Genomic DNA, 20,918 nt, shown 5'->3' with positions numbered 1-20,918 from the left:
AAGTTAAGGATAGGGTTTCTTATCCCAGTAATTTAACTCTGAAGCAAAAGAATTTAAAATATTACTGATGACACAGACATTAAGTAAGGCTTCTTCCATCTCCAGCAATGCAGGCATCTGATAATTCTTTTTAAAGAACTAGGGCATGGTTTAAGATACATTATGTTGCTAAGGTCAAATGTAATACCTTCACACTCTTTTTTTCATCTGATCCTTCTGTCATAAGATAGGCTCTATCTCCATCGGTTCCTTCAACACTCAGTAAGCAATTGGTTGTATGGCCAATCCCACTGGGGAGGACCTTATCCCACAACATTGCATTGATAACAGAGCTCTTCCCACTGCTTGTCCTGAAGAATGAATATGCAAAATTATGAAAAACAAAACATAACAGTAAAAACTTTGTTCTTTTACTGGGTCTAAGACTGACTTTTTTAGAATTGAAATTTTGTTAAATTTCATCAGATGGCATTTTTCATGAAAGAGTTGATAATTTATTCAAATATTAGCAATGTACATTTCAGAAAGACAAAGTAGAGGAAAACAAATCCTACCTTTCCCATAAAGCTATCCTTGCCTTCTATTTCTTGCTTTTTGGGGCAATTTGAAATCATAGCCCCAAATTCTGTGACATACCCAGCCCAAAATGTGGTCTAATGTCCCATGTCCTTAAATCCACAGCGAACACCTATTTCTCCTTCTCAAGTAGGACAACTGAGGCATCACCCTCTAGGATAGTGGTCACCAACCGATGGTCCGTGAGGTCCGAAAGGTTGGCGACTCTAGGAGGCCTTTTCCTTCCCACTCTTACTCCACCTTAGCCTGAGGTAGGGCCTCTCATATAGACCTACCTCATCCTAGACTCTCAAAGGCCTTGAGAATATATGATTAAGTGGGAGAAGCAGACAATAAAAACATAAAACAAAAGTAACAAAGTGCTATCAACACTGTTTTAAAGGACATAAATAGGGTGATTTAGTAGAGAATAACCAAGAAGGAATATTTAACAGTGAAGAGGAAAGGTTTCTAAGGTAGTAACACTAAGGATGAGATCTGAAGAAAAAGAACAACATAAAGAGAATTCTATGAATAGGAAATTGCAAGTGCTAACGCCCTAAGATGGAAAACAGCTTAGAAGGCATAGGAGGTATAGGGAGTACATAAATGGCTCTATTGGTACATTGCACATATTTGATCACCAGGTATGAGCTAGTCATTTATCTTTGCATCCCTGGTGCCCAACAGAATGCATGGTACTTAGGTAGTTAACAAATGATCCTTGAATGAATGCAGAAACTGCAGCAAAGATCCCTTTATCACTCCAACGTGTTACATTAAGTACTGACACTTTCACCCTAGCCTGTTGGGCTCAGTGGATAGTGTTGCCTGTGGACCAAAGGGTCCTGGGTTCGATTCCGGTGAAAGGCATGTACAGTGGTTGCAGGCTCATCCCCAGCCCATGCCTTGGTTGGGGCTGGTGCAGGAGGCAACCAGTCTATGTTTCTCTCTGTCTTTCCCTCTCTCTTCTACTCTCCCTAAAAATCAATGGAAAAATATACTCAAGTGAGGATTAACAACAACAAAAAAGCTTCATTAATTCTCTGCATAATACCTTGTATTAAAATTATTCTTAAACAAAAAAACAACAACAAAAGGAAAAAACCTGGTACTTCCTACTCTCTGAGAATCATGGAGCTGAGGATCCTTTCAGAAGACATACCTGATAATCAACAGAAGCTTAAAAGAGTAAGTAACAATTATGTATATTATTATCTGCTTTTCTATTCTTTTAAAAAAATGTTTTTATTGAATTTAGAGGAGGGGAGAGGAAGAGGTATAAACTTCAATGCTAGAGAAACACCAACAAGATTGGCTGCCTCCTGCATACCCCCTGCTGGGGATTGAACCTGAAACCGAGGCATGTGCCCTGACCAGAAATCCAACCAGAGACCTCTTGGTGTATGGTTTGATGTTCAACCACTGAGCCACAGCAGATGTGCTGTATTTCTATTCCTATAACTGGCCAATTCTTAGATATGAGCATCCTTTAAAATAAATAAAAATATGATTGACTTCCATAGCTTCTTTTTATATCAGGAACTAAAATAAATTATCTTATATGCTAACAGATTTACCATAACACAGCCAGAAACTATAGTGAGAGAAGGGGGAGAAATATCACTTGCTGGAATATCAGAAATAAAGCTGAGGCTATGAGAAAAAGCTGATTTCTGGAAACTACCTTTGAGAAGAAATAATGAAGGATTACCTGCCAAAAAAGGCCACTTTCATTTGTCTCCGAGACAGCACCTCACCAATGATGGAAAGTTTGTTTTTATACCTCCGTATTTCTACTAGATCATCCTCAGTAGCTATTCGATCAAGTTCTGAATTCCTGTACGTTGCTGCAAAATTGCAAAGGTATTAGAAAGATTGATAAAGGAATATTAAGAATTACATAATGTAAAATCTAAGATATGAATGTATTTTGGCTCTGTTCTATATTAACATGCCATTTGAAAAGTAAAAATGCCCATATCTGAATATTTGGTAAAAGATGAATGCCTTCTTGCAATGGGTCATAAGAATCCTCCCCAGCCGGGACAGGTTTGGCTCAATGGATAGAGTGTCGACTTGGGGACTGAAGGGTCCCGGGTTAGATTCCCGTCAAGGGCATGTACCTTGGTTGTGGGCAGATCCCCAGTAGGGGGTGTGCAAGAGGCAGCTGATCGATGACTCTCTCTCATCGATGTTTCTAACTCTCTATCTCTCTCCCTTTCTCTCTGTACAAAATCAATAAAATATATTTAAAAAAAAAAAAAAAAGAATCCTCCCCAAAAGAATGTCAAAATTATTAAGACATACAGGGGCCCAGTCAAAAGGGCAAATCTGTTATTTATCTGGGTTTCAAAAATACAAAACAGCCAACTAAGACACAAATGTATTTCTGAGCAAAGAAACTAGAATATGCACCTATCATTGTCCCATCCTGACCGAATCTTCAAATCTTGAGCTGAGAAGAGGGATACCCATGTTATAATAAGAGTAAAATCTGAATGGACACCCCCCAAGAAATAAAGACATGGTTTAAGATCTCCAAGCTAGGTAAGACTTTGCCACCTTATCACTTCTTATCTGCTACCCACAGGGATGACCAAAACAACTCATTTCACAAGAAAGAGAACTATAGATTGAATCCCACCCCAGCTCTACCTCCTCTTTCCCAAGGATAAGCCTGGGTTTGAAAAGTAGAAAAGCCTTTCAGTTTTGTTTTTATTTAAGATTATAAATGTTTACAGTTATTTTGCAGGCAAAAACATGGAGATTCATTTGGCAAACTGGAGACAAACTGTTAAGGGGTAGAAACAGAATACTGGGGACTAGCTGAGAAATAAAAAAAATATATTAATCCTGCTCTCTTAACCCTGATTGTTTTATCTGATTAAAGAAAGCACATTTTAACCTGACTGGGAGCTGTACACCTCTGGCACCTAGGAGTCAACCTTGGAATGTGGTCCCATCCTTACTCAAGAACTGATTAACATCTAGGAAAGATTACAACCTTGTTGTCCAAACAAATGGAGTTCCACTCCCCGCCCTCTCTCAGCACCCCCCAGCCTACCTTGCCTACTTCCCCATGTCTATGATTCCTGCTTCCCCATGTAATCTTTGTCCTACCCAATATAAGCAGCTGTCTTATGGGGGCTGCAGAGCAGATTTTTGTGGATGACCTGTGGCTCTCCAAAACGGCCGGCATAAACACTCATATGTAATTCAATCTTGTCTCTGCTTAATTGGCTCAAGTAGTGACAGGCAGCCTGGCCTCATTGGTTCTCTGGTTACAAAACAATGATATAGTTTACCCAGTACTCATCTATATCTTCATACTTTTTAAGCACAATAATAAAATACATGAGGTCTGGTGAATAAAGTTAAGTAAATGAATAAATACAATTACATTCACCTTTGTTTTCATTTTATTCTTGTTCTTGTATATTCTTCCTGGTTTATTTGCTTTGTCTCTTTTCATAACTTTTTCCCCCTGAGGTTCTAAAACCAGTAAAATAGATTTTAAAGCTGCTATTCACTAGCTCCTAGCAGGACGCTCAATCTATAACTAGCTCATAACACAAAATATATTTAATTTTTATCTTCACTTCCTATCAACTGTTTTAGAATAAAATACAATTCAAAGTCACTGTCCCAGTTCAAATTTTTCCCAAACTGTAAATATAAATGTTCTACACCAGTACTTTTTTTCTCACTCCAAAAAAACTGGAATTGTGTTATGGTTTGGTGATAGATACACAATAAGGCAGAATCTCTACCCTCAAGGAGTTCAAAATCTGGTGAGGGAGGGTAAGGAGGAAAAAGCAAAGTTTGATTCTACTAATCTATTGAATGTGTCCCAATTGTCACCGAGAGATTTCTGGAATTCCTCCCTTATCAATGTACCCTTGAAGGTCGTGTACTCTTAGAACCAGAAAAGCTTTCACCAGTTATCTTCAAGGCAAGTAATCCCTAGCAAGCCACTCCTATCCACCTTTGTTGGAATAGTTATATTCATTTTAGAAAGACTTTTTTTTGTCCTTTCCCACTGACTCCCAGCCTCATTTGAGAGAATAAAATAGGCCTGAGATGTTGGCTTAACTACTGAGTTGGGGGGAGAAGAGAAAGATAAGTATAATGGCTAACTGTGGGTTGCCTAATTTTTAGTCTGGGCATTTACTAGCTTTGTGGAAAGAGGAAGAAAGAGACAAACATTGATGTGAGAGAAAACCATTGACAGGCTGCCTCCTGTATGTGCCCCGACTAGGGATTGAACCCAAAATCTAGGCATGTGCCCTGACTGGGAATCAACCCCGCAACCTGCTGGTGTATAGGAGGACACTCTAACCAACTGACCCACGTGGCCAGGGGGTCTTGGGCTTTTTTTTTTTTTTATCTGTAAAACGAGTGTGATTAAAATTGTGCCTCAATGTTGATATGAGGACTAAATAAGCTATTAGTTACTGATTTGAGTTAATAATTATAGTTAAAATTTATTTTATATAATAAATATAAAATGAGTCATTAAAGTTTTTAATGTGTTGTTAAATATAATAAAGTGCTAGGATATTACCTCACCTACAAGCACTTATTTCTTAGTTGTTATTAATTCCATTTAATCTTCCTCCTCTGGAGGGCAAAGATGGGTTTTATTTGTTATGGCCTATACCACAATGCCCCTATATTTGTGTTCAGGAACTAAGGCTGAAAGAAGAATGCACCCTCTGTATATTCTCAACAGCCTTTATTTGAAAAACTTATAAGAGAAACTAACCTTCAATAAAATGTGAACCTTGAGTAACAAATTCCAGTAACTGGTCAAAAATTGCAGTAATTGCCTTCTTAGCCAGCACAAAGCGTTTCAGGGGGGAAGCAGTATCCTCCGCCATTGTGCTACTGGGAGAAAATAAAAGAGTTAGAAGAATAAAATAGCACAAATTAAACTGGATCGCAAACACCTGCAGGTCAACGGCACGTCCCCGGCGACACCGGTGAACTTACCCCAGGAAATAAAACCAACCGCAGACACTGTTTTCATAATCGCCGGAGAGAAGGGTTTTGGTCAGACAACAGGAGATGCTTTTGAGGAGGAGTCTTGCCCCCAAAATAAGTGCCAACATTTTGGCTGCAATTTCTACTTTACTTAACTGTGGCTAAACTGCGACTACCTGGGGCTCTTAAAAGTGCATCAGGAACAGGGTTAGCGAGAAGCCAAGTTCACCTACAGTAAGTGATGCCTCAGCCCGGAGCTCTAGGTGGGTGGAGGCGGCTATGCAGAGTGAAGACATAAAATGCCAAGGCCATTCTTCCGTCCTGAGGTTTAGAGAGGAGGAGTTCTCACAACGAGTAAGAAGGGCAAGGCTTGAGCAGTGACATTTCCAGCCCAGGGTCCACGAACTTCAAGGAACAGAAGTTTAAAGGGAACAAAATTTCCCCTGACAGCCTCTCATGAAAAAGACACTAAACACACACACACACACACACACACACACACACACACACACGCCAAGAAGAAACACCCATCGTGTGTGTGTGTGATGGGGCAGAGTGGGCCTAAGGGAAGCTGAGGATCGGGAGTGGACCGGGCGGAGGAGCCGCGTGGGGCCGGCAGGGCGACGGCAGCGCCCGCTTCCTCCCGGGGCAGCGCCTACCTTGGGGAAGGCCTTCCACGCCGGGCACCGCGGCCGCGGGCCCCGCCGGCAGGGCTGGCGGCAGGCCCACCCCGCCCCGCGCGCCGTCCGGACCGGCTCCCGCTCCCAGGGCTTCGGCCTCGCGGGCTCCTCGGGCCAGACCCGCCCGCCGCTTCACTCGCTCGCTCCCGTCCCGCAGGACCGCGGCGGCGGCGACTCGTCACAGAGCACCCCGCGCACGACTCCCCGCCCCGTCCCCGGCCGCACGAAGGTCACCCCGGGCGAAGGAACCGGCCGGCGGCCAAGGCAGATGACACTCACACCGTCCTGGCTCCCACTCGTCACCGGCCCCGGCACTCCAGGCAGCAGCCCCCACTCCACCTCATCCCGGTCTGGCAGGCCGGGAGGCCGGAGGAGTGCCAAGGGGGCGGTAACTTCCGGCCTCTCGCTCTGAAGGAATGTGATTGGCTGCCGCCTGGCCGGAAGTGCCCCCACGTAGGACGCCATCTTTGTTACGGGCAGAAGGCAAGGTTTGTGGTGGGTGAAGCATGCTCCCAGAGGAATGACTTGACGTTGAAACTCCCTTCCCTCTCCTCCCGCTCCAGCCTCCTCCGGATTCTCCCTTTCGAGTTGCCACGCACAGCCCCGTCTTAGCTAACTGCCAGCGGCCAGTTGAGGGAGGGAGAGCTAAGAGGAGGTTGGGTGAGGTGGGGTTGGAGCAACCAGACACGAGGGATTCCCGCCTGCTGAAATAAAGGAAGGAAAGCCTTTTGGCCATTTCACTGCCCTCTGCCCTGAACGGGGTTTCTGGGCTTGGAGCACAGCTGTGTGTGTGTGTGTGTGTGTGTGTGTGTGTGTGTGTTGAATTACTTTGAGAAATAGGAAATGGATGCATCCTTGTCTATTGCTTCTCAGATTTTGTAATTAGGAATCACCTTGGGATCTTGTTTTTAAAAATATATATTGATTTTTTATATAGAGAGGAAGAGAGAGGGACAGAGTTAGAAACATCAATGAGAGAGAAACATCGATCAGCTGCTTCTTGCACACCCCCCACTGGGGATGTGCCCACAACCAAGGTACATGCCCTTGATCGGTATCGAACCCATGACCTTCCAGTCCGCAGGCCAGGCCCATGCTCTATTCATTGAGCCAAACCGATCAGAGCTGGGGATTTTGTTAAATTGCAGATTCTGAGTCATTGGGTTAACATCCTTAGGGAGAGGCTGATGGTGGTCTGTAGGGCTCAACACAGTTCTTGAGGGTCTTTCTTTAGAGCTGGCAAGTAAGGTGCAGTTTTGTTTTTTAATTCTTTATGGTTGAAAGTATTACATATGTCTTCTTCCCTCCCAACCCCCATTGACTTCTCCCGGCCCACCCCCACCCACCAGCACAGGCCTTCCACCTTCCTATTGTCTGTGTCCATTGGTTATGCTGATAGGCGTTTTGAAGTGAAGCCGCTTCATCTTCCTGAACCTGAGGTTCTTTATCAATAAAATTGGAGTACTAATGACACCTACCATGTAAAGTGCTTAGAACAGTGTTGGGCGTATAGTAAGAGCTGGATAAATACATATTTTCCTTCTTGTGGACAAAAAAAGAGGGGGGTCCTGTGGAAAGCAGCATCCCAGGTCTGATCATAGAGTCCTAACTGGGCAGATCATGTGGGTAGTCATGCCCCAGACCTATACTCTTTAGTGAAAGGTTTTAAACCAGCCCTGCTTGTGCCTTTCTTGTGTATCTAAGTTAACACACTTATCCCCCCTTTGCATTCTCCAATCTTTCTTACATCCCTTCATTAATTTTAAATGTTAAGGAATAATTCAATTCTTTGTAAATCAGATTTAAAAATTAGGATAGTATTAATCTGTTGAAAAAGAAAAGCCTGTATGTACTACTCCTGCCAACAATTCAGCAAATTCCTAATAACCTGCTACAGGCCCAGTGGAACTTGAGGAACTATTATGTGATGACATACATTTAAAGAAACCTAAGAAAGGTGATTTAAAATAGTAAAACTGGCAAATTTACAATAGGGAGTCTTGAGTAGTGCACAATGACCTCAAAATTTTGGAGTACAAGAGAAATGCTTTAGGATTTCAATAGTAACTCATTGCAAGGTGGAGATAAAAAGAGCAAGAAAAAAAAAAAAAAAAAAAAAAAAAAGACCTATCATTACTAATCACTGAATTCTATTGTAGTACTAATAAAAAACATTCATACTTTAATTGTGGTTCAAGTCAGAGTACAGTGGAAATAACATTTGGGGAGGAAAAAACTCAAAAGTAGTTAGAAAATTTTCTTTTTAGATATGATTTTCCAAAGCAGTCCTTGAAGTAAAAATATAAACCAGCTACCTCAGCAATTTATAGTCAGTCACAGACTTATTTGAAAGCTGAATCAAAGCCAAAAGTTTTTATTGGGACAAGCAGTCAGGTGGATGTCACTTCAAGCTGCAGATTCATCAAAAATACAAAATGTTTGTTTTTAAAACTTGAATTTAATATGTTTAGTTTCATAACAGTCTTTTTAAATTTGATTACTAATACCTGATCAAAATAAAGCAATAGATTACAGAATTTTACAAAACCAATAAGGCATTACTTAAGATTTGTTTCCTGAAAATTAAATTCCTGGAGCTTGATGTATACCAAAAAAAAATGTAAAAACAGAATTACCAAGAAGGCAGCTGAATGGCTAGATTAAGTAGCCATGAAAAATACCCCAAGGACAAAGTTTACATTTTTATGTAACATAGTGTAATGGAAACATTACACCAGAAGCCAAATAACTTGGATTCCATCCTGTCGGCTCTAATGGTTTTGTGTCCTTGACCCAACAACAACCTAAGTTTCTATTTATACAAGAAACTTAGAAAACCAGAGGGTTTAGAGATGGTTTCTAATTCAAACTATTTAAACATTTGTATGAGACAGCCCTGCCTGGAAAGTTAAAATCAGATGGGATGGCAGTTTGTAAGAATACAGATACACATATATGACAAAACAGTAGAGAAACAAATGATTGGTTCTAAAAGTACTTTTTGCTTCCAACATTTTCAAAATAGATTAAATGCCCATTGTTTCTGAAGTGGAAAAATCATAGGTCATAAATTGGTTTCTTCAACTGTATCTATATTCCTGAACAATATTGTTAGCTGCAGTTTTTATTAAATTTGAAGCCAATGATATGCAAAATTTTATCTTCTTTATAGTATTTAAGAAGCTGCTTTTGAATTGTGATTGTGTCTCCCTCCTTCCTCAGAATTCATATGTTGAAGTTGTAGGACCCAGTACCTCAAAATTTGGGGATATTGGTCTTTACCATATCCAACAGAACTGATGTCTTTGTAAAAAGGGGACATTTGGAGACAGACTTGCATATAGGGAGTACACCATGTGAACGAGAATGTCCATCTACAAGCCAAGGAGAGGGGCTCAAAACAGATCCTTCCCTCACCAGTCTCAGAAGGAACAAACTATGCCAACATTTCAATTTTCAAATTCTAAGCTCTAAAACAGACAATGCATTACTGTTTAAGCCACACAGTTTGTGATAATTTGTTATGGCAGCCACAGGAAACTAATATAGAGCTAACATTATTTTACCTTTATCAAAAGTAATGTGTACATTATTATTGCCTAGATCTTCCTGTTAATACTTCTGTGGAATTTCGTAGTTAACAAATAAGTGGAAATCAAAAATTTGGACTTTGCAGTTGTATAACTGAAAGTGAAATGTGAACAGGTTAAGCATTATGAAATGTTACTTTTTCATTGTCTAATCCCTTACCAGTTCCTCCCCATCCCCACCTTAAATTCTTGAACATATATACACCATTTAATGTATATAAAAACTAAAATAAAATGGGGGGGGGGGGAAGACTGCCAAAAACACTGGCCTTCTAGTCATATTAAAAGAACCACTCAGGTGGAGAGCCCTGAGGATAATTACTGATGGGCAATGCAAAAGGAGGATCTGGAACTTATTAATGGGAGTACTGGTAGACTTAATTGTATATTATGTTACATTTTAGTTTTGGTACTGCAGTATTTTACTGTCTTCATTCATGAAAAACTAAGCTTGTCTTGAGTTTTAAAAAGTTAACAGCACCAATGGTTATGGAAGGAAAACAAGTCTAGTATTTTTAGTACATCTGGTTCTTATCCATTCATGAAATCAGAGCACATGTACAGGATAATAAACCCCAGGAGTGGTTAAAACTATGAGCTACCATGCACTGAAAATATATTTTGGATACATTCATATACTGAAAAATGTAGCCATGCCAAAAGTATTGAACTATTAAAAATCTTGCTTGTTAATTGTTTAAAATCATCCTTAGCATCTCCAAAAATGTTATATTTATTATTTTACATTAACATTATGGAAGTTAAAGAGAATAATCAAGTTGTCTCATGGACTGGAATGTGACTTAATAATTCCCTTTCATTTCCAAACCTCATCAAGCAGTCACTACATTTATGAGGTAAGTCAGACGAATGCTTGAAGTCTAGGTGAATTTTAAGATCTTCAATTTGTCCTGTTGAATATTCACAGTATTGACATAAATAAATCCCTTCGGATAAATGTGAATTTAAATGTTTGCAATATTCTAGCATACTTGAAAAGCCTTTGCCACAGTCATCACAAACATGAGGAAAAATTTTAGTATGTTCAATAGCAACATGCCTGTTAACATTTGTATGAAGTCTACTCCGAAAACCACAAACTTGACATACAAAGAAGTTTTTACATTTGTCAAAAGTAATTTTGCTCAGGAGGCTGTACTGTCCATGCTCTCCAGTGTTATATTTGTCACTTAACTCTATTAATTTACATGCATGTTCATTTACCACATGGCTATGCAAGTCTTCTGGATCATTTGTTTCATGTTCACAGAACTGACACAAGTACTGCTCATCACAGCTGTGCTCCTGGAAATGCAGGTAGAGCTCACTGCTTGAGGAGAACTGTACATCGCACTGCTCACACCAATAAAGGTGATCACTAAAATGGGTGTCGGCAATGTGCTGGCTGAGGTTCTCAAAAATCACTGTCTTATAATCACAGTATTTACAAATGTAGGGATCCTCTTCATGAAGTTTGGCATGTTCGATCAGAAGCATGTTGGTAGAGAAACTTTCCTTGCACACTCGACACACATTTGAATCAGTACGCTTATGCTTCAGGATCATATGCTGCTTTAAATCAGAAAAATACTTGCTGTTGAACTCGCAAAGTTCACATTTATAGAGGCCGCTGCTATTAGCTCTCAGCAAAGGCCATTTCTGCTGGGCGGTCACATTGAGAGCTTGGCTCTTATCAAGAACTTTGCAAATTTTAGCTGGTGGCTCTTCATCAGTTTGGTCTTGAAGACTCTCAGAGGAATTGTTTTCTGCCTCTAAGTCATAATCTTCGGAAATTGCATGCACTTCTGCAGCAATTGGAACGTCTTCAGCAGTGTGAACTTCTATAGGACTCTCCTCTTGAGTTTGTTGGGTGAGTGATTCTGGTGAGTCACACTCCTCATCACAAATTTCAACATCGACAGATTTTTCTGAAAAATAAAACAAGTCTATTATTACTATTACTAAATAAAACCTACTAAATAAATAACTGGCAAAAATTTATTTTATGTATTATCTCTTCAATGATGTATAAGAATATGCAAATGCTATTAGTTAGTTTCCCTAACCTGTAGAAAAGGCAGTGTGGTCTATAATTCTAAGTACGGGACTGGGAACCAGATAGTTCTGATTTCTGTTTCTGGCCTTGATTCCGTCTGTAAATTTTGGCAAATCATTCGATGTCTCTGTATCAGAATCATCATCTGTAAAGAGAAATTTGGAAACACTTATTGTTTATATCACAGTATTAAATGTTAAAAATTAAATGTTAAAAGCACCAAATATTTTAAATATAATTTTGAATTCCAACAGGAATAACAACTTTGATTTGAAGATGTTATGCATATCACAGACACACACAAAAAATCTGTCCAAACAAGTAAATGCTTTTGCTTCCATGCCCCATCTGGACTAGAACACACTTTTTAATGTTACTAAATTTGAATAAGCCTTTATCCCCTCAGCCCAGCCCCAATGTTTTAAAGTTAGCATGGATAGCCGAGATCGCTTTGGCTCAATGGATAGAGCGTCAGCTTGGGAACTGAAGGATCCCGGGTTCGATTCCGGTCAGGGGCATGTACCTTGGTTGAGAGCATATCCCCAGTAGGGGGTGTGCAAGAGGCGGCTGATCAATGGCTCTCTCTCATCGATGTTTCTAACTCTCTATCTCTCTCCCTTCCTCTCAGTACAAAATCAATAAAATATATTAAAAAAAAAATAAAGTTAGCATGGATAAACTGAAATACAGGTCAGTAGAGAACACTGGGCTTCAACCTTGACATCATTGTTATTTTTTAATGTTACTGATTTTTCAGAGAGGAAGGGAGAGGGAGAATGAGATAGAAACATCAATGAGAGAGAAACATTTGATCAAATGCCTCCTGCACATCCCATACTAGTCATGGAGCCTATTTTAATATACTTTATTTTTTGATGTTTAAGATTTATTGAAAAATTTTGAGTACAGAGAATTCCCATATATCCTGCAGTTTCTCCACTATTAACATATTATAATGTACATTTGTTACAATTCATGGCCATTGCCAATAAATCCATACTTCCTCCAGATTTCCTTAGTGTTTAGCTAATGTCCTTTTTCTGTTCCAGGATCCCATATGGCATTTAGCTGTCAAGTTTCTCTAGGCTACTGTTAGCTGTGGCAGCTTCTCAGACTTTCCTTGGTTTTGATGACCATGACAATATCAAGAACAGATCAGGTATTTTGTAGGATGCCCCACTATTAAAATGCATCTGTTGTGTTTGCATGATTCAACTGTGATTATGGGTTACTGAGAGCAGACCACAGAGGCAAACTGCCATTTTATCACAACTTATCAAAGGTACATTTGATTAACATGATTTAATATTGCCGATGTTGACTTTGACCACCTGGTTGAGGTAGTGTTTATCAGATTTCTCCTCTGTGAAGTCATTCTTTTACTTTCATTTACTCTGTGCTTTGGAAGGGGGACATTGGACGGTCCACATTTCAGAAATAAGGATTTATATTCCACCTCCTTGAGAGAGCAGTATCTACATAAATAATTTGGAATTTTTCTGTACAAGAAATTTGTTTCTTCCCAAGTCTTGTCTGGAAGGGGTCAGTAAGCAGTAGGCATTTCTCCAAGAAGCCCTAGTTCCTTTCATTGGAGAATGATACTAGACACCAAGATCCCAACACTAGATGTGCTCACTGCTATTGGGTGTCATTTCTTTTTTGCCCTCTCAGACAATGAAACAAAAATATATGTTTGTGTATACCACCACATTTGTATACCTATAAATATTTCTGTATGTTACATCTGTGTCTATATCAAGCCAAACATGAGTTCATACTGATGTCTCTGATTCCATATTATCTTTAATAATTTATGTTTCTGTGTCTGTAACAGGAACTCAAGAAGACTGAGAATTTTGATGGTTACAGAGGAGAGAGAAACAAATGCTCTAGAAAAGAGTAGCCAACAGAAGATGAAAGATTTAAGACGACCAAACCTTTACTCTGTTCTTTCCTTCCATTAGCCCTTCAGACTGGAAGGTATAGTTGAGTGAAAGAACCATCTATAACACTATTCTTAACTTTTAACCATAATACTCTCAACTCTGCATCACTCCTGCTTTGCCACCAATTCCTAGCCAGCTAAAATAAATTTAGGAAAAATGTATTTTTTTTAATATATCTGAAATAATGTTAAAAATTAAAATTCACTTACTTGCTTTATTACAAAAAGATAGTTTTCTTGCATTTAAACAAATTTAAACACCCATTTTGAAATCATAACTCACCCACATTTATTTTCAAGTAAGTAAGAAATAATTATAAAAGTAATTTAAAGAAAAATATTTTGGAAAATATTAGACATACCTTTGTTGTCAAAATATTTTAAGTCTGGTTGCCTCATAGAACAGACACTGTAACAATGATCAGAAAAGATTCCACTGAATCCATCTGCAATTCTGCTTATTCCAGAGGAATCTGAACATAAAACAAAATTTTAAAAATTTCAAGCACAGTAAACATATACATTTATGACAGCCACCCCTTTATCCAACATACATAAATTTTTATAGTATTTGTAATACAGTAACAGTTCCCTTAATTCTGATAGCTTTTATATTTCAGACCTGATATTAACATTGAGTTTTGAAAGAACCACAAATTATATAATATAAAAATATAATACTTTGAAGCATAGGTATAAAGATACTTTACTGTCTAAATCCAAAAAATAAAAATATGTAATTAATGTGTTAATTGCAAAAAATAAAGCAATACACCTAAACATAAAATAATTCCAAGAAGACATTCTCTGAAGTACAAAAAAAGCATTCATGAATAGGAAAAATAGTGGGAGGACCAGTTAGGGCTTCTGACTATAGCCATTTCAAGTTTTGTCTGGGAGTGGTCAGTAAGTAGTAAATTACCAGATTTAATTTCTTTAGATATGAAGAATGTGTAGATTGGGTGGGCTAACATGTATGCCTGAGATTGTTCCAAGTACTATACATGTGAGGTATATTACAGATGATCACAAAGATCTCTTTTCCTTTAAAAAAAAATAAAAATACTTTTATTGATTTCAGAGAGGAAGAGAAAGGGAAAGAGATAAAAACATCAATGATGAGAGAGAAACATTGATCGACTGCCTTTTACATGCCCTACACTGGGGATCAAGCCCACTACCCAGGCATGGGCCTTGATAGGGAATCGAACCATGACCTCCTGGTTCATAGGTCGATGCTCAACCACTGAGCCATGCTGGCCAGGCAAGACTTCTTTTAAATACTGCCAAGATAACAGAATTAACATCAACAAAGGATCTAACATTACAAAATCAAAATAAAAGTTCACATTTCTGAAAGTAACATATAGAATAAAAATTTTTTTTGCAATGCACAAAATATCTTCTAACAAGGTTATTGTTGTGCTTAAGCACAAGGTTGGGAAGCACACAGACAAATTTCAATTATGCTGTATAAGTATCCAAACTTTGATATTTAACTTTAAATATCTATAAACCCTGAAGTTGTGAGGATTAAATGTCTATGAGTTCTGATGTGTACCTAACACGTGCTAGACAAAGAAGAATTTATACTCAGAATTATTTAAAATTTTCTCTTATTTAAAAATTGATTCAGATATATAACTTTTATCAGATCATTTATGAGAAAATAGATTGGAATACAATTCATGGAAATTAATCCATGGCTCAACTATAAAATAATTCACTAACCTGAATAACGAGAAGGGTGTAAAGTCTTCCTTTTTCTTTTTTTAGGGTAGTCATTCATATCTTTTCAATCTAAAAATGAAAAAATTTAACAAATATGTCACAAGTAACTATCTGTTACTATTATAAAAATTCCTTCTAACCAAAGAATGATCAGCAATAAGAAATGTGTGCCACCTGAAAATCTACTCTTCATAAGAGAAAGGTTAAAAAATGCTTCTGTTTATATTTTAAATTTATTTTCCTAATCAAGTTTAAAGGAAAGACTCAAATTTCTGTGTTTTTTCCTCTTCTTGAGTTTGAGATCTCTTTTTCAAGTCTTGATGTAATTGTGAGAATTAGATAATTACAACAAGCCTTATGCTTAAATTACTTTTTTTTTTAATAAAAAATAAACTGTGCCTATGATACCATATTAAGAACAAAACAGGTGCATTTTTTAAAGCTGGGAAAAATTTTATAGTTTTTAAGCAAAAGGTGAATATGGTTGCTTAAAAAAATATATTTTCACAAATCCGTATTGATTCCCTGGCTCCCAGGAAAAATATCCATCACATTGAAGCTCAAAATGTAATTTTTAACAAAAAAAAAACATTTTCTTACTTAATGAGGCACCTTTAACAATCTACTGAGAACAAGACATATATGGCAATAATCTAATGTATAATTAAATTCTCATGGACTGTTATAAAATTGACTCATTCGTTTTGCCACATTCTACTTACTGATATAGTTCTTAATAAGGAAGTGAAGAAAACTGATTTACAGCCAAGTTTTCACAGATGGTAAAAAGTACCTGTAGGAAAAATATAAGTAACAATGTAGTTCATTTCTGAGACTCAAGAATACAATGATACCAAGATCTTTAATCAATTGGAAACTTATACAGAATTAATTCAAGAATAATATTCTTTTGAATATGCTGTATTAAGTACTCAAAACTGTATATACTACTAAATATGTATGTGTAAATGTGTCCTATTTCTTTGAATGAATTTACCTTCTAAAGCTAAATCTTAACACCAAAATAGGAATGCAATTTTGCACAAATTTATTCAGCCATAATAAAAAAGCAAATACCAAATCAGAGACTTTTACTATTTAAGTCCTTATAGTTTACTTACCAATAAAAGAATAATGATCACTTATTGAGCACCAATTATGTACCAGGCTATGCCTTATCTTATTTAATCCTGTGATATGCAAAATCTACTACACTACCTCAAAATCATTAGTGGTAATAGAGGCACACATTATTTTTGCTGCTTTCACCAAGTCCTGGGTATATAAGCACCACAAGGGATGTTATCATATAGTAATAAGTAGTGCCTTTTAGTTTATTGAGAATTTTCCTAACACTTATTTTATTTAATCTTCACAACAATGCTGTGAGGTACACAGAGAAGCTACTACTAAACCAACTCAATATTACTGATGATCAAACAGACTCAGTAAAGGTCAACTAAGTGGCAGAACCAGAGATTTAAAAAAACACACCACAAACATGGGTTTTGAACAGCTAACTGTGTGAGTAAATCTTCACTGTCAATCTCTGCTACCAGCAAGTTACATCTTGCTTCCAGTTCTTAGCCACCAATTCAGAGAAGGGGGAAGGGAACCACCCAAAAAAACTGACAATCATGGGATATATAGAAATGATATCAATATATATAATGCCTCACCTAACAAATAGCATTTTTAAAAAAATATATTTTATTGATTTTTTTCAGAGGAAGAGAGAGGGATAGAGAGTTAGAAACACTGGTCAGCTGCCTCCTGCACAAGCCCCAATGGGGGTGTGCCTGCAACCAAGGTACATGCCCTCAACAGGAATCAAACCTGGGACCCTTCAGTCCAAAGGCCAATGCTCTATCCACTGCGCCAAACCAGTTTCGGCACAAATAGCATTTCTTGAGCCCATCCCAATCAAGTGCATTCAAAAGTAAAAGAAACACTGTTTTCATTTTTATGTAATAAACCAACATTTCAAGACTTACTATGTCTTTTTTACACTTCCAAAATTTAAAAAGCTAAAAGCTTTACACTTCATGTTCTAAATGCTCTACAGGTAGCTGAGAAAACACTGAAAATTGGCAGCCAAACATGTTCAAGTAGCCTCTTTTTACTTCACAATACACTTCAAATTCTTTTGAATGAAGAATAAAAAAGAAAAGGAAACCGAGGATGGCATTAAAATTAATGTTGCAAGCTGGTCTGGATTCTGACTATTAGGTGAAATAGGATCACCTTGATCAGAAAAAGATTTGATTCCTACTTAATGCTGAAGAGTATCTAAACGCTTATCAGACCTCCTTTCAGGGAGGTGGTAAAATGCCCACTCAAGATCAAACATTTTAAAAAATATATATATTTTATTGATTTTTCACAGAGAGGTATGGAGAGGAGAAAGATAGAAAGCTAGAAACACCGATGAGAGAGACATCGATCAGCTGCCTTCTGCACACCCTACACCAGGGATGTGCCCACAACCAATGTACATGCCCTTGACCGGAATCAAACCTGGGACCTTTCAGTCTACAGGCTGACTCTCTATCCACTGAGCCAAACCGGTTTCGGCAAGACCAAACATTTTTAACCATCTTTTATTTCAGCAAAAGTTTTCATGTGCTTTTTGTATGCACAACTGCCCAGATGAAGCTTAGCTTTTACTTAGGTACGTAGTCCTCACCTCATGGGGAAGATTCTGAATCAAACTATAGATACATGTCACTGCAGGAAAATTAGAAAAACATTTTTAAGTTAATCAAGTCACCTAGAACAGCGTTTTTCAACCAGATGTTGCCTGGTGTGCCGTAGGTGCAGACAAGACAAGAATTTTATAATTTTTCACTATTTTGTTTACTTAATATTTCATAATAAAGTAATTATAAAATACTTTCTTTGTGTTTATTCGATTCCTATTCAAGAGAATTACTTTATATATATATAGTCAATATAGGCACAGAGTTAAATTTTTTAACATTTTCTAATGGTGGTGTGCCTCGTGATTTTTTTCATGAAACAAGTGTGCCTTTGCCCAAAAAAGGTTGAAAAACACTGACCTAGAATATATACACCCAGGAAAAACAATATTAACATTTTGGCGTATAGACTTCTAGACATTTTTCTTTTCTAAGGCATACATTAATTTACACGTACAAAAATGAGATGTCACAACAAACGATTTTAAAAAGCAACTTACAAAACACATGTCAGGCCGTGGCCAGCTTTGCTCAGTGTTCAGACTCTCGGCTAGCAGACGAAGGGTCTTGGGTTCGATTCCCAGTCAGTGGCATGTACCTGGGTTGCAGGTCTGGTACCTGCGGGATGCAACCAATCAATGTCTTGCTCTCCCCTTCCCTCCACTCTCACTTTTTCAACAATAAGAATATTTACCCACAAAACAGGCTACACATCTAAATAGGCACCACCTTTTTTAAAGGCCTTTCAGGCAATGTAAATATCCTGTTCCTAATTAGTATAAAAATAAAACAAGCATGTACAAAACATGCTACATTTTTATACTAAAGTTTTAAAACCACCGTTCTTTTCCGCATTCATTTAAAAATAATTAAATGGCCCAGCCCGAATGGCTCAGTGTTTGAGCGCCTACCTAGGAACCAGGAGGTCCTAGGATTCTGGGTCGGGGCACGAGTCCGGATTGAGGGTTTGGTCCCCAGCAGGAGGAGTGCAGGAGGCAGCTGGTCAGGATGTTTTCCCTCCACGAGGATTCTCTCTAGATCCCTCTCCCTTCCTCTCATTCTTTCTAAAAAAAAAAAAACATCAATGAGAACATCTTAAAAACAAGTAGATGTTTTCCAGGTTTTTAAATGAATTTAAACACACAAAAAAAAAACGTTGCAGGAGAGCTTGAATCAGAACCCACGTCTATGTCCAACCTGTGTGTCCGTCTTTGCCTCTGCAAAGAGAGAAACTGCTTCAAATGACTCGCATCCTTGCACTGAAACACACACACACACACACACACACACACACACACCCCAAAATCCAGAAAGGTGTACCAGATCGTCCCGCTTTGGGCGGGACAGTTCCGATTTCCAACAATTTTTCCCCGTGTCCCAAGGCGTTTTTTAAAAAGTCCCGATTTCGTTTCGGGAGTGGCTTATTCCACCGGCTGCAGATAGCTCCAGGCGGGGAGCTCGGGGCTGCGCGGCCGGAGGGAGGGAGGGGCGCCCGCCGCCCTGCGGGGCCCGCGGCCAGCGTGGCACCCCCGGCGCCGGCCCGAAGCCAGGACCCGCGCGGCCCCGCCGGAGAGCGGGGACTCCTAAGCGCCGCCACTAGGGGCCCGGGGCGCCGGGTGGCGGCGTCACCGGGGGTGGAACCGCTCCGCGATGGGGGAGGGGGCCGCCATCCCGCCGGGGAACGAAGGCAGCCGCTAGGCTTCCCGGCCGCCACCCGGCCTTCCCCGCCTCCTCGGGCTGGAGCCGCGCCCGCACGCGGTGCCCGCAGCAGCCCCTCCCGCACTCACCCGGCCCGGGCCCGCGGGTCAGCCGCGCCGTGGCTCCCGGCCGGCGGCGGGGTGGCCGGAGGGGATGGCCGGAGGGGCCGCGCAGCCCGCCCGCGGGCACAGGGAGGCTGCGGGCCGCGCCGCTCAGGCCCCGGCGCTCCGCTCCGCCGGGCCGGCCCCGCTCCCTCCCGCGCGCCCACGCCCGCCCGCCAGGCCCCGGGCCGGCTCCGCGGCCGCACTCACCGCCCGCTCCGCGCCTGCGCCGGAGGCCGGGAGGGGACGGGGGGACGGTGGGGACAAGGGAGCGGGCCGCGCGGCTTCGCGCACCGGCCTGGGAGGGACCACCGGCCTCCAGCCCCGGGGGTGGCCGGGCCACCGCGCCCCCTGCCGGCGCCTCTGCACCGCCGCAGGCCCCTTGGGCGCGGGGGACCGCCCCTTCCCTATCGGGGCGAGCGATCCATCCCCAGGAAGGCTCCTGGCGGGGCGATGGGGGGAGGGGGGGGGTTGCCCCCACCTGCCCCCAGCCCGCCCTCCCGCCCCGGAAAAAGTGGAAGAAGCGCCTGGCGCTGGCAGCAGCCTTTTCCCACCGCCTCCTCCAGGGGACGCGCGGGAAGGCTCTTGCACGGGTTAGCTGGGCACGTGGCCTGGCAACCCCCTGCGAGTGGCAGCTGCCTGCAGGGCACAACGGAAAGGGCACCCCCCGCGTCATGGTTTTACTGACGTTGGTCCAGGAGCCTCACGGGGCTGCAGTGCTGTCCCGGGGCCCTGGGGGAAACTCTTGGAAGATCCGTGAGTTTTTATTATTCATAGGCTGCAGCCGGATCCCTTGGCTCCTTCCGAAATCTTGGTGGGAATAAATAATGAAATGATAGGGATTGGATCAGACTATTTGATTCCTTTTCCGTGAGTT

General features: G+C 40.4%; 2 protein-coding genes across 10 annotated transcripts in view; both read right to left on the bottom strand.

Moving 5' to 3' along the window:
* MFN1 (mitofusin 1) overlaps positions 1–6,569 on the bottom strand; it is a 35,142-nt gene extending 28,573 nt beyond the window's left edge. The window contains exons 1-4 of one of the 3 annotated variants that reach the window (XM_084875548.1): positions 6,503–6,569; positions 5,324–5,445; positions 2,270–2,405; positions 188–350 (exon numbers count right to left, since the gene is read on the bottom strand). In XM_084875548.1, coding sequence (XP_084731674.1) covers positions 188–350; positions 2,270–2,405; positions 5,324–5,438 — 414 coding nt within the window. In that variant the 5' untranslated portion in view covers positions 5,439–5,445; positions 6,503–6,569. Of the gene's footprint in view, positions 1–187; positions 351–2,269; positions 2,406–5,323; positions 5,446–6,200; positions 6,421–6,502 lie in introns of those variants that run through there. The other 2 variants (XM_084875549.1, XM_084875550.1) reach the window with 2 other exon arrangements.
* A 2,010-nt stretch (positions 6,570–8,579) lies between these two features.
* ZNF639 (zinc finger protein 639) lies at positions 8,580–20,478 on the bottom strand. Of its 7 annotated transcripts, none has more exons than XM_084874332.1 (7): positions 20,252–20,477; positions 19,154–19,306; positions 16,266–16,336; positions 15,544–15,612; positions 14,175–14,285; positions 11,878–12,012; positions 8,580–11,739 (listed from the first exon to the last, which is right to left on the bottom strand). In XM_084874332.1, the coding sequence occupies exons 4-7, from the start codon at positions 15,599–15,601 to the stop codon at positions 10,586–10,588; spliced, it is 1,458 nt and encodes a 485-aa protein (XP_084730458.1). In that variant the 5' UTR covers positions 15,602–15,612; positions 16,266–16,336; positions 19,154–19,306; positions 20,252–20,477; the 3' UTR covers positions 8,580–10,585. The 7 variants fall into 7 exon arrangements, with proteins under 7 accessions (XP_084730458.1, XP_084730459.1, XP_084730462.1 ...); XM_084874333.1 differs by lacking the exon at positions 19,154–19,306 and adding an exon at positions 18,743–18,860; XM_084874336.1 differs by lacking the exon at positions 15,544–15,612 and having other exon boundaries at positions 20,252–20,478.
* Between the last annotated feature and the right edge of the window lie 440 nt (positions 20,479–20,918).

The sequence above is a fragment of the Pipistrellus hanaki genome (genome assembly GCF_964339955.1).
Source record: "Pipistrellus hanaki genome assembly, chromosome: 2".
NCBI lineage: Eukaryota > Metazoa > Chordata > Mammalia > Chiroptera > Vespertilionidae > Pipistrellus > Pipistrellus hanaki.
This window is presented reverse-complemented; position numbering and strand designations above follow the sequence as displayed.